Below are 13,422 nucleotides of genomic sequence, written 5' to 3' on the forward strand. Positions count from 1 at the left end.
CACAGAATATGTTTTCTCTAAAAAGATTGCTATGCACTGCTGCAATGTAAATAATAGATGTTCGGTGTATTGTGGGTTCTTGTCATTGTTTAAGAGAGTTCGGATCCATTCAATAAAATCGCTTTATTACACAAGTTTTAGGCCATTGTGTTTTGTCTTTTTTCTCTCCTTTTCCAAAAGTGTAACTTTTTTTGCCTCTCTTTCCACCAAAATTTGGTCTGGAAACCTGGAAAGATAACAGAATAAAGCCTTAGTTTCCTTTCATATAAACTTATGTGGACTTTTTCTTTGAACATACAATATTTTATGCACATAACATTTGGTTTTAAAGTAGTTGGGTTGTAAGTTCTAAACACTTAGCTCTAGCCCTTCCCTTGCATACAAAGTGTTTAAACATAAGGCTGGTTCTGAACACAACAGTGTAAACAAAGTAAAATAATGACTGAATGATGATATGGGGAGGTGAGAGAGAGAGAGAGAGAGAAAGAGAGAGAGAGAGCAGCAAAGCTTGTAACACTGCTACCGAGTCACCAAAAATATGCAAGCTGTTGCCAAAATTGGTGTTGCTACAACCCAGGACTGTTGTCACAATGAGAGAAACTGATTTTTCCCCAGTAGCCAAGACATGCCCTAGGTTTGAAAAGGCACAATTAAATCATAATTTTAGAATGAAACAAAAGGAAAAGAACAAAAAAAATGACTGAGTTACCTGAATATTAGAAATATGAGCCATCAAATACTTGTGTTGGACCTACATGTTCGAAAAATGTGTGAATATTATGTTCCGATGGAGATTTTGTCAAATCACAAAATTAAGGTGTCTCATACACATCGGAGAGTTCAAAACCTTCAAATTCCTCATCGTCATCACTATCACCAACACTATCACACCATTCTTATTGCATACATTCCCTCTTTTCTTGATTTATCTTTACAAGATCAAAATTGCCAATATTTTCAATTATTCAGTTCCCAGATAACTCTGATTCATCGTCAGATGAGTCTGCCATTTTGGATGTACTTAGGCGACTTGAAGATTTCCATTTATAGATCGGAAAACTGCCATTTCTTGTAAAGAACCTACTTTAAAGTCCGAATGTATCTAAACAGTATGCAAATGAATTATTGTTCCTGGACCACTTTACCGGTCTGTAGTGTCAAAAGGGTTAATACTTCTTTGTGTAGGCACTTGTTGGGTATATACACACAAAAGAACATCTGACCTTGGTATGAATTTGTAAACATAAATCATCTTGTGAACAGCATCACACATGGAGTAGATGACAATATACAGACTAGTATGCAAGAAAATACCAGTCACTCAAGCTTGAAAATTAAATTATAGTGAACTAGTTTTGGTATGACTGACTTACTCTCCTTGAGATGCATTCATATTCCAGTTTTCAAAAGTTTATGTGAGAATGGGACCAAGATATTGAGGTTGTAATGAACATGTGGCTAAAATCCCAGTGACTCAAGAATTAAAATTAGGTCACTCTGACCAAGTTTTTGTAATATTATATTACTGTTTTTAAGTTTATACCAGTTGTCATGTGTGTTGGTGAAATAGGGGTCTAAAAGACAGAGGGCATAACAAACAAACAGTGAAAAAAACAAGTCGCAAAAGCATGAAAACAACGCCAAAGTGACTAGGTTTTGGTATGGTTAAGTCATTCTCAGTGTGATACTTTCATATATTAATTTTCATAAGTAAATAGAGTCCAAGATATAGCAGCTGAATATCATACAGTAACTAATTAACAACATAAGATTTGAATATGGTATTGTAACCAGCAAACATAGTATCATTTGAAAACCGTATTGTTACTGGGTATTATTGTAACATTTTATTGTGGTGGGTAGTATAACAATCAAAACAGTATATTGGAAAATTGGAGGATTGATTATTAAGGTTATAAACTGATTATCTGGAGTAACTCTTTCTTGTTTTGGTGTCCACATCCCCTTCCATAAGTCCTAATTATAAATGTCTCAAATTATAACCAAATTAGTTCTAAAAGGATGTAAATAAAGACATACATTATATATTCAAGCTTTCAGAGGTCACAAATATCTTTTCCGTTCTTTCTCTAGTCCCAACGACAGTTGTAAATTTAGTCTTGAAATTTCTTCCTGTTGACCGTTGGTTAACATTGTTTAACATATACTTATTTAGGATCAACTAGACTTCATGAACAGTCTTTTAGGGAAAACCATATTCTGGTACAAACTGTGATAACAAAATTTTCATGTGACCATCAAAATGGCCCTTTTTTAATGTTAGACTGGCACCATTTTCATTTATGACCAACCAGATGTCATAAGAAGTCTTCCAGAGAAAATATTAAGTCGATATGACAAAGGACATGCAGCAACAAGATTATCAAGATGACCATCAACGTGACATTATTATATGTTAGATTGGCATCATTTTCATCCTGAACCAACTAGACATCATAAGAAGTCTTTTGGTGAGAATGCCATGTAAATATGACCATCAATCAATACAGGGAAGCAATATTAAGATTTTCAAGATGGCCACACAGGCAGCCATACTGGCAGTCAGATCAGTACCATTTTTATTTGGGACCAGCCTTACATGACAAGAAGTCTTCTGGTAAAAATCATATGTCAATATGTGTGTCCATTCAAAAGAAATAAAGACAGCAAGATTTTCAAGCTGGCCATTGTAGTTGCCATATGAACTAAGCGGCACCATTTTTATTAGGACTAATTATGGGATGAATGTGTGTAGTTTCATAGCAATCCTCAAAGTAGTTCAGGAGCAGTAGTTAAATAAACAAATGGATAGACAGACAACAGGCCAGCAAATACGCTCTTCTGGCCTATGCTTAGTAGAGTTAAAAATCACAGGAGCAAAGTTACTTCTTGATAAGCACCTCAACAAATGATCTCAATACCATTTCCTAAGTTCCATGACCATCCACTGAAATCTGTATGACTAGTTGTGCTCACAAGTTTTTACCATACATTGAATTCAGCTGCAAGACAATGAAGGGTAATACCAGTAAGTATGAAAGGGAAATAACTCTAACCAAAATAAACCATTAGGGCACAGTGATTTGTTGCAATGCGCACCTTCAGATGATGCCCATAATGTGTAGAAATTTTGAGAACAGTTGCATTCACAAGATTCTGTCATACACTGAATACAGCTGCAGACAAGTAGGATAATATTTCCAAGAAAATTGACGGTGCAAAGTGATTTTTGTTGTATGCACATCTTCAGATGAAAATATAACATTTACCATGTTTCATGATGATCCATAACATTTACCGTGTTCCATGGTGATCCATAACATTTACCATGTTTCATTGATAACACAAGATTCTAAGCAATAATTCTAAATATTGTGCAAGAAAAGTGATCTGTCTGTGTGTGTATCTTCAGGTGATGACCACAACCTGTAAAAAGTTTCATGACAATCCATCCTATATACACTGACTCTATCCTATATCAATAGACACAACAGACTAACACATATGAGAATTCCTATATATCCCTGACTCTATCCTCAAGAGACGGAGAGGACAGATGTCTGTTCCTATATATCCCATGACTCTATCCTCTATACAGACAGGACAGATATGAGAATTCATATATACCAAATGACTCTATCCTCTATATAGATAGGACAGATGGGCAGAAATGAGGATTCCTATATACTCCATGACTCTATCCTCTATCAATAGACAGGACAAATGGATAGACATGAGGATTCATATATACCCCATGACTCTATCCTCTATATATACAGGACAGATGGACAGAAATGAGGATTCCTTATGCCCCTGACTGTCTTCTGTAAATGGATAGGACAGATGGACATACATGAGGATTCCGACATACCCTTGACTCTTTCCTCTATAGATGAACAGACATGAGGATTCCTATTTACCCTATGACTCTATGGTACACTAATACCATACTATTCCTTCTTTTGCAATATCTGACTTCAATACCAAACTGACTTTAAAAAAAGTTTCACGAAAGGCTACAAATCAACATAACCAATGATTAATGGGAGTGTTGTTCTTACGAAATGTTGCATGACCCCACAAGCCAATTGTGCACTTTAAGCTGGAATAAACACAGAACTTGTCCAAAGACAGAAACAAGGCACACAGATTACAGACCTCCTTTATCTCAAGGCTTGGATGTATATGTGCATACAGCTGCATGACCCTCTGGCCTCAATGATCTAAATGTAACAACTGATCAAAGTGTGTCAGATAGATGGAAGGATGGAAAGGTAGGGGTAACACTCCACATTCATTGCAGGGCTTGGTCTAACTGCTTTCAAGTCTACATGCACACACTCTCATAATTCTAATACATGCTCTCTTTCTATAAGTCTGTGCCTCTCTAGACACACACAGGATTCATTTTGCAATAATATCCAAAGATATTTACATTCTTGCCCTTTCTAGACTTCATTTCTTTCATTGGATCAAAGTAAACAACTGGCTCGTCATTTGATGCTGCAAAAAATAAAACAAAATCATCCAATTAATCACTTCAAGATTTATTATAAATAAAAATTTGCTGATTTCAAAGAGCCTAAATCTTTAAAACTTAAAAATTTATAAGGAGACTATAATGAAGATACATAATTTTCTTCCCATAGTTTTAAAATAAAAAAAGGGAATGTCTACCAAAAAAAAGGTAAGGGGCTACATAAAAGGATTACAAAAAGCATTTAACCCAACTATGACAGACTTTTTAGCTGAGTGACTAAATGCTGTATTTGACATTGTTTACTGATGTATGCCTCAAAAATGTTAATTGTAACGTGTTTCTGGTAACATCAGTTTGAGTTAAAAAGTTAAAGACTCGAAAAAAACAATTTTTACGTAAAATATTTTTCTTTGATAATACACAATCATGATACATTAGGAGTACAGCCAGTAATCATTAAATAGGACTGTAATTAACTGTGAGACAAAATCATGAAATGGGACTAATTAATGGTGAGACAGAATCATGAAATTAGATTCTATTTCATAACAAAACAAAATTATTTAATATGATTATTTAATAGTGAAACGGAAATCTTTAATACCTTATGCATGATGGTTTAATTATCTACAAACCTTTAACTAGTTTCTCTTTTGCTTGTGTGTAGTCATAGGGAACAAATCCTGTTTCATCTTCCTCAGCATTATCATTTGCTTTCTTCTTTTTCTTTGGCTCCATTTCATCAACTGATACCTCTGTTTTTGTTGTGGTCTCTGTTGTATTTTCTGCAACTTGGTTTTTCAGTTTCAATTTTATCTTCTTTTTGCTTGGCATCTGAAAATATTTATCTGGTATGATAACCCATGAACAAGATATATATGAAAATAATCAAGGTTATCCATATTAATCTTTGTTATTGTCTGTAATATTTTGTTGTTGTTGTTGTTGTGAGTTTAATGCCATTTTTAAGCACAAGATAAGCTAAACATGGTGGCCAGTATAACTGGTGGAGGAACAACCCAGGAAAACCCAGCAAGAAACCACCAACCCGTGGGAAGCTACTGGCAAGCTTTTCCAAATACGCACAATGGCAGAGCCCAAGACCCGAACCTGTGTAGACATAGGTGAGATGGAAGTGATGTGTATTCAGTCTGTATGATCCATAAGGACAATATTTCTGTTGCTTCAGTCTTTTTGTACAGATTATTTTTTGATTACATTTTTGATAATTTTTCCTGTTGCAAAAATCAAATTTTAACACCAGTAAATTTTTCTGAAAATAATAAATCAAGTGCATTAACTAGATATCAATTAAACTGTACCATATATTATTCTGTGTATGTGTATGTGTGAGTTTGATCTTTAATGTAGCTTTAAAAAAAATTCAGTCAATGACTGCAGTGTGGCAGTTTATAGTGATGTCTAGCACTGAAGCATCATGCTGCAGACATGTGGCATCATGTCCCACCCAGTCGCTTCATCCTTATACATGTCCAACCAGTCCTAACACCAGCCTTGTATGCTGAGTGCCAAGCAAGGCAGCTTCTAGTGCCATCTTTATAAGTCTTTGGTAAGACTTTGTATCAAACTCAATATTGTTCTTAACTGCCAGTTCTATGTAGACCATATCAGTACATCAGTTGATAGTCTTCTTTAAGTCTGACTAATTTTCAGTAAGGTGTAATGTAATTATGTACTGCTATGGTCAACCTGAAAAACATGCCAGTGACAATCAGCTCTCCCAATGTTAGCAATACTCAATTGGATATTAGAAAAAATGTAATTCTTGCCTTTTGCATTTTTTTCCAAACATAAACCAAATATCTGAATATTCCTTTCTGAGGCAGGATTGTCCCTTTCATAGCATAAATGTAAAAGCTTGATTATGCAGGTGTTTTGCTTGAAAACGCATGCAGATTAAAGCATCTGATATGGTAATGTGAGTGTGACTTAGATTTTTAACGTAGCTTTAACAATTTTCCAGCCATACTGATGTCTGCAGTGTGGCAGTTTAAAGTGATGTCTAGCACTGGGGTATCATGCCACAGACATATAGCATGATGTCCCACCCAGTCACATTATCCTGACACCAGGCCGACCAGTTTAAACACTAACCTCTCTTATGCTGAGCGCCTAGCGAGGCAGCTGTTAGTACCATTTTTATAAGTCTTTGGTATGACTCGGCCGGGGATCGAACCCACAACCACCCGCATCCTAGGCAGATGCTCTAACCACCAGGCCACCGGAGCGGTGATATGGCAATGTAAAGTTGGTCTGGTTCCCTAGCCAACTCCAATGAATCTAATAAAAAAATAAAAAAATTCAGACCAAAACCCAAGCAAACCAATAGCCAGATTTTATGGCAACATTCATACTTTTGTATTTTGTTGTAAATCCACAATTTAAGGGTCATCTCAGTAAGACATAAGGTCAGATCATAAAGTCTTTATTATTTTGTGAGTAACATTTGTTTAAATTCTATTTTATGAAAGTTTTTGTTTCATGAGAGAATACGATTGTGACAAAACTTTGAACTCTTATTGATCTTACTAATGAGGGGTAGGGTTAAAAGACCTTTAGTACAAAGAGCACCGCAAATGGTTCACTCATCTTAGGGCCTCTCCCCACTAATGACCTTGACCTCTGAGGTAGAGATATGGCTAATGTACAATAAGAAGACATGGGTAAAGTTTCATCAAGAGGAATTAACTAGTAACAGCCTGGATAAGAAAACAGACCACCCACTTACATTATTGCTTGGCATGACCTTGACCTTGATGCACTGGGTATGACTAATATCAAAGATACTGCCAAAATATATAGATAATTAGAAAATTTCATTAAAATATCTTCCAATGGTTTAATACTTATAGCTATAGAAGCATGACTTATAGCTTCACTTGCTGTGACCTTGACCTTGATCTGTCTAGTAATGGTATATAAATGGTTAAAGTTCATTACAGTATTTTGACTGGTTCAAAAGTTATATGCAGGACAATGTTGAAGTCAGAGTCACAGTCTAACTCTGAGGCTGAGGTATGCAATGCACCATCTTCACGCAATAATTTTCAGTGGTTCAAAAATGATGCTCCACATAAGGATACAAATCAAAAAATTACATTTTCCTTTGCATTGACCTTCAGTGTCCTGCAAGACTATGGTACCTGACACACAATCAAGTGGTTCAAATGTGTTGTCAGAGATGCAAGTCACAGAATTAGATTTTTCCTTGCTGAGACCTTGATCTTTAGGCAGGGTGTGTGGCTATGGTTGACAACAAACTGTTGTGTCATGATAAATACTTGGCAAAGTTGACTGAAAATCTCCAACTGTCACAACGTTACAAAAAGCAAATGTTAACAGATGTATGGACAACAGTATCACATAATAAACCTGGCATGAGACAGGCATATAAAAATGGGTAAAACTAACTTTTCACTGATTTACAAAGCACTAATTTAAGAACTCTTAAATGCAACCAGATATTTTATCCATTTTTCAAATTAAATGTCCACCTGCTGCATCATGCATTTTGGTTTATTTCAGTTTTCACCAAATGGATTACATCAACAATTTATGTTCTGTCTTTCAATGTTCTGCTGTGTACTATACTTTCTTGATCCCTGGGCACCACTCAAAAGAGTGACCCAGGATTGCTGAAATGCTGAGTACATGTCTAGTCCATAAAACTGCAGTTTTGAAAAGGAAGAAAGTTTATTAATTGAAATATGCAATTATTTTCTCAGGTTTATTCTACCTAGAATTGTTGTGTGCTAAAAGGCTGGTCGAAATATATGAACCAATAAAACTATTTTTTTTTCCATTGAAAAGTGGTATCAAGTGTGTTGAATAACAGCATAAATTTTCACAAATAATTTCTACAATGCTGATGAGGCTATTGATCCAGCCAGCAGAAATTTAATACCTTTTTTCTCATTTCTACAACTGATACAGTTTGCACATGTGAGAAAGTCATGTGAGATATACCAATCATACCCAAAGAGAAATGCTGACACTTTTGACTGAATCATATGCAGAAAATTCTGACCTTTGGATGGTATTTCTATTCATCTATTATTTATGCCTACCTGGAATCGTAATGGAGTTTCTGCATGATCATTATTGGTGGGAAGCTCTTCTTTGGGTCTTTCGGCAGCAGGTTCTGCGGGAAAAAAATAATTATCAGGTTTAAATGATTTTCAAAGTGTTTTTCGTCTTCCAGGACATTAATGCAACAATAACTTTGTGTTATTGGCTTAGGAAATAATAGAATCTATGATACATATTAATGTGGGATAGGAAAATTCTATTTTACGGGATTATAATTTATCCAAGGGTGTGACTTTCATATTATACATCAGTAAACATGGTTCATTCATTTCCTCAAATAACCATGATGAAAACTATTGGTTTAAAACAAAAAATGGAGAAAAAGTGGTGAGGTTAAAGGTGGCGCTCTACAGTTTCGTATTTTGCATAGGGTTAGAAATTTTATACTGGTTATACTGGCTATTTAAGAAAGACCTTGTATATCTTAGGTAAAATTCAAAGAACTTTTAATGCCCTTTATTTTGGTGTATGATTGATGGGTGTAATGTGGGATATAGAGCATACAGCTTGGCCTTACTCCAGATGTGCACCTTTCAAAAAAGTGCTAGCTCTACTTGGTCATTTTCACTTCCTGAACTTCAGAGGTAAATTGTATAAAAAAAGAGCCAATAACTTTTTTACATTTTATATATTTATTCATTCATTGCATTTTCAGAAGCTGGTATTGTCTAGTCTGGCAAAATTCATTTTCCCTATTTTAATAGCTGCTATGGATAGTGTACTTTAGACTAATTCAGGCCGATTTTTTAGCACAAGGGAGCAGTCAATTTAGTTAGCAGTTTGCTTAGATCATGTACACTTTCCAAAAGTACATTATCTAAAGAAATATCATCCACATTACATTAATGTAGCATAGAGGTATGCCAACATTCTCTCCATTGTGCATGTTTTAAATGCAAACAACTTCACCTTACACACATTACTCTCTCAAAAGTACATAATAACTGGTGAGCACCCCCAAAGCACTGATAATACAAATTATCTATTTAACATTTCTGAACCTTTGTAAGGTTCATATAGTATTTGGTTCACATCGAACTTAAAAATTATGTGCAAACTTGAAATTATGGCAAAAACTCTGGGATACATCTGGAACCAACAAAAAAATAGCAGACAATATGAACACGTGTGTGATGATCTCATAAAAATATGTGTAGCTATGTATAAGCCAAAATGCAATTGTGGCATCATTTAAAAGACATGTGTGCCATAACAGTCATAGGCAATGAAGGATAATGGCCACATGTGAGGTAGGATAACAGCCATATATCATGTAGGACAAAAGCAACACACCAGGTGAGATTTCTGGATTTGGATTTTTTTAAATGCAGCTTTAACAATTTTTCCGTCATATCGCTAAGATGTCTGCAATGTGACAGTTTATAGTGATGTCTAGCACTGGGGCATCATGCGAAAGACATGTAGCATGATGTCCCACCTAGTCACATTATCCTGACATAAGGGTAACCAGTCCTAACACTGACCTCTTAATGCTGAGCGCTAAGCGAGGCGGCTGTTAGTACCACTTTTGTAAGTCTTTGGTATGACTCTGCTGGGAATCGAACCCATGACCAACCGCATCCGAGGCGGACGTTCTAACCACTAGGCCACTGGAGCGGTCCCAGGTAAGATAACAGCTGCATGTGAGGTAGGCTAACAGCCACATGTGAGGTAGGCTAACGGCCACATGTGAGGTAGGCTAACAGCCACATGTGAGGTAGGGTATAGATTTTTAGCAGCACCATTCTGCCAGAAGAAAATGAGCAGATGCAAGCAATCCACTCTTCCTTACCCACAATTTATAAAAATAAGTGGACATGGGAATTTATTGATCCCTGAAAATGGATATACTCAGCTAAAATTATATGGTAGGAAGACGGGTTTTAAAAATGCAAGGTTTGTTATGCTTGATTAATAAGGAACAAAAGTAAAATAAATTCATCATTCCTAAAAAAAAAAAAATAATTAAAGTAGTTACTATATTTGTCAGTGTGATTTTGTGCCCTTTATTCACCTAAATCATCATTTATGGGGGGGGGGCACAAATTATACAGGAATAGAACAGCAATTATATTTCTAGCAGCTTTGGTCAGGATGTCATCCAAGGTGAAGATCTCAGTAAAAAGATGATCAGTTCTACAAGACCAAATTGATTTAACAAATCAGTGACATATTCAAACTGCAACATCTTGCAACATGTTTATTGTCAATACAATGTCCTATTCTCAATGTGTTGTCCTTTATTTTGTTACCATATTACTAAGTTACAAGAGGCCCATGTCAACCTGAGATTGCTCACATGCCTGACCTCTTCCAAAGAGATAAATACAAAAGCAGTGATGACCAAAAAATCTGGGTCATGATAATGTTTATGGTAGAAATGTCTTTCAATGTTGCTGACTTCATATGAAAACAATTGCTTCAAGGTTTTCTCTTTTTTCATCTACACCCATGTTTGATGGCAAATGATCACATTTGTTGAATATTTTTAAAAGGTCTTTACATCAGGATGTTTCCTGTCAAAATTTGTCAAATTCTGCTGAGCAGCTTACTGAGATAATGTTTCATTTTTCTTTACATTTTTTTGCAATGGAAGCCATATTTTAAAGGTAGTTCAGCATCACTTGTACAAACTGAAAATCCATTTATGCCATAATTCTTTCAATCTAATTTTATATTTTTAGTAATGGCATCCATATCTGAAGGCAAATCAGAACCATTTGTAAAAATTTGAAAGTCATCAACGCAAGGATACTTCAAACTTGGCCAAATTATGCTGAGCATATTTTGAAAATAAGTTGTTTAAAGGTCTTTTTTAATTTAAAAAATGTATAAGTGGGCATATTTGACAATAGTGGCATTTTTGGGGGAAACAAAGAGTTCCCCAAAGTTACTGGCTAAAAGAAATTTCTAGATATTCATGATAAGACCATTTATACTTTGAAAACTTTCTACAAGAATACTTACCCAATGTTAGATAAGTAAACTCCACTATCCCATGAATCAGCCCTCCTTAAAAGTCGACTCCTTCTATACCATATAGCCAAAGGGAAGAAACTCTTACACATTACCTCACCTTACCACCACCACCAGGTGGTTAACCATCATCCAGATGAAGGTGAAATGACACATCAACATGAATGCTTGCATCTGTGGGTAGATCTGGATGGGTTTATTTTAATCTGATCTGTAAGTATTCTAACAGGAATATAATTGATCAAGATATTTCCTCTCTCTATTGAATACATGCTAGGATCACATAAAAATCAGCAGAACAGGTATTTGAAGGATGAAATGTTGATATCCTACTTCTGTCTCAGGTACCCTTTGAGAAAGAATGGCTGGATTCTGTATATGATGGATAACCTGTTCTCTTCACATGATAGCAGCACAAATGATGGTCATGTAACCCATGACAGCCATGCAAAAATATGAAGAAAATAATGAATTCTTCCTACCAATAAAATTTTTGGGCAACTCCAGCAAAAGAACTTAATATGTGCAAATAAGGTGATAACATCAAATAGTTTTGGCAGTCATCTAGTCCACAGGCCTATCAGATTTAATTCTAGGTCAAAAAGATAAAAAGTCAATAAAGTCAACTGTGTATGCCAGCCATGAGCTCTATAATGTCTCAGATCAAAATATCGAGATTGAATATAAGGCCTGCATAATCTTCTCTAATCTCATGGTCATGAGGCTTCAGAGCACATTGCTGTACACATCAAGCTAGGGCTTAAGCAGTTATATTCTCTATATTGTTCTTCACCAAAAGAAAGAGACATTCTTCACCAAAACTTTTCCCATGTCCTTCAAGTAATGCTTGAGGGCATGGACAGGCATCATGATCAAAGAGAGAAAACATAACCCATGAAAGATTCCATTCCGGAAACAGGGTGAGAGATTATGGCATGTTGAACTTGAAATTGGGTAGCAGGTCGGATAGATCTTTGTTATGACCAATAACTCTTCTACCATCGTGACTGAAAGTGTCGGACATTATGGATAGTAATCAGAACCAATTCTTTCTCTTCAAAATGCCAGAGAAACAAGTTAGCCAACTGCAGAATTGTACTCAGGATTTTTACCTTTGCACAAGTCTTTGAAAAAATCACTTTCCCTCATAAGCCTTCAAAATGCCTCCTCAAGTTGTGAGATTCTTTCCACAACCGAATGATGAAATTCCTTTCTTTGCAAAGTTATCCCAACAAGACAGCCAGGTGTTAAGGAGATGTCTAGGGCAGGAATGAACCACCTGAGACTTGCACTTTTTGTGCAGGTTTTGCATCATCGGGATTTTTCTGGGAATGTCTATCACTAGATTGAGCAGTGTGTTTACCCAGGACTTGTCACACGTGAAAGGGCTGTTAGAATCAGTTTGCAGTTTTGACATTCAATATCTAGGAGGTTAGGCATAGGCCCCAAACCCTTCTGAACTTACTGATAGTGCATCCATGATGATCCACAATGATATTCAAGGGTTATGGGAGGCCTTCCTGTTCTATATTCATAGCATCAGCAAAACCTTAAAGCTTGTAAACATCCAGTTGATGGGAAGCCACCTAGTGGTGATAAGGGTAACTAATGAGTTAGAGTTTCTTCCCTATAATATATACAAATGCTAAAGATAAAATTTTGACAAAGGATGGATTTGGGAGGTAGTAGAGTTTATTTTCCAAATGTTCATGTGATTTGGGAAGTATTTGAAGGAGAAATTGAAATAGTCCCATAAAAGCTTTATCTAAATATTAATTTGCTGTTTTTATACAATTATAGGTGATAAAAGGTTTCTTCTTTGAAATATTTTATTTTCATGCCTCTAATTTTAACAT

General features: G+C 35.6%; 1 protein-coding gene across 4 annotated transcripts in view; it reads right to left on the minus strand.

The window, feature by feature from the left end:
* Positions 1 to 13,422, minus strand: part of LOC149781349 (uncharacterized) — a 93,105-nt gene that overhangs the window by 10,695 nt on the left and 68,988 nt on the right. For 3 of the 4 annotated variants that reach the window (XM_089935438.1, XM_089935437.1, XM_089935439.1), the window contains 4 exons: positions 8,569 to 8,642; positions 5,116 to 5,314; positions 4,436 to 4,503; positions 131 to 226 (listed from right to left, as the gene is read on the minus strand). In XM_089935438.1, the coding sequence (XP_089791564.1) occupies positions 131 to 226; positions 4,436 to 4,503; positions 5,116 to 5,314; positions 8,569 to 8,642 (437 nt within the window). The remainder of the gene's footprint in view (positions 1 to 130; positions 227 to 4,435; positions 4,504 to 5,115; positions 5,315 to 8,568; positions 8,643 to 13,422) is intronic. The other variant, XM_089935440.1, reaches the window with a different exon arrangement.

The sequence above is a fragment of the Sinohyriopsis cumingii genome, chromosome 15 (genome assembly GCF_028554795.1).
Source record: "Sinohyriopsis cumingii isolate HCF-2022 chromosome 15, ASM2855479v2, whole genome shotgun sequence".
NCBI classification, from domain to species: domain Eukaryota; kingdom Metazoa; phylum Mollusca; class Bivalvia; order Unionida; family Unionidae; genus Sinohyriopsis; species Sinohyriopsis cumingii.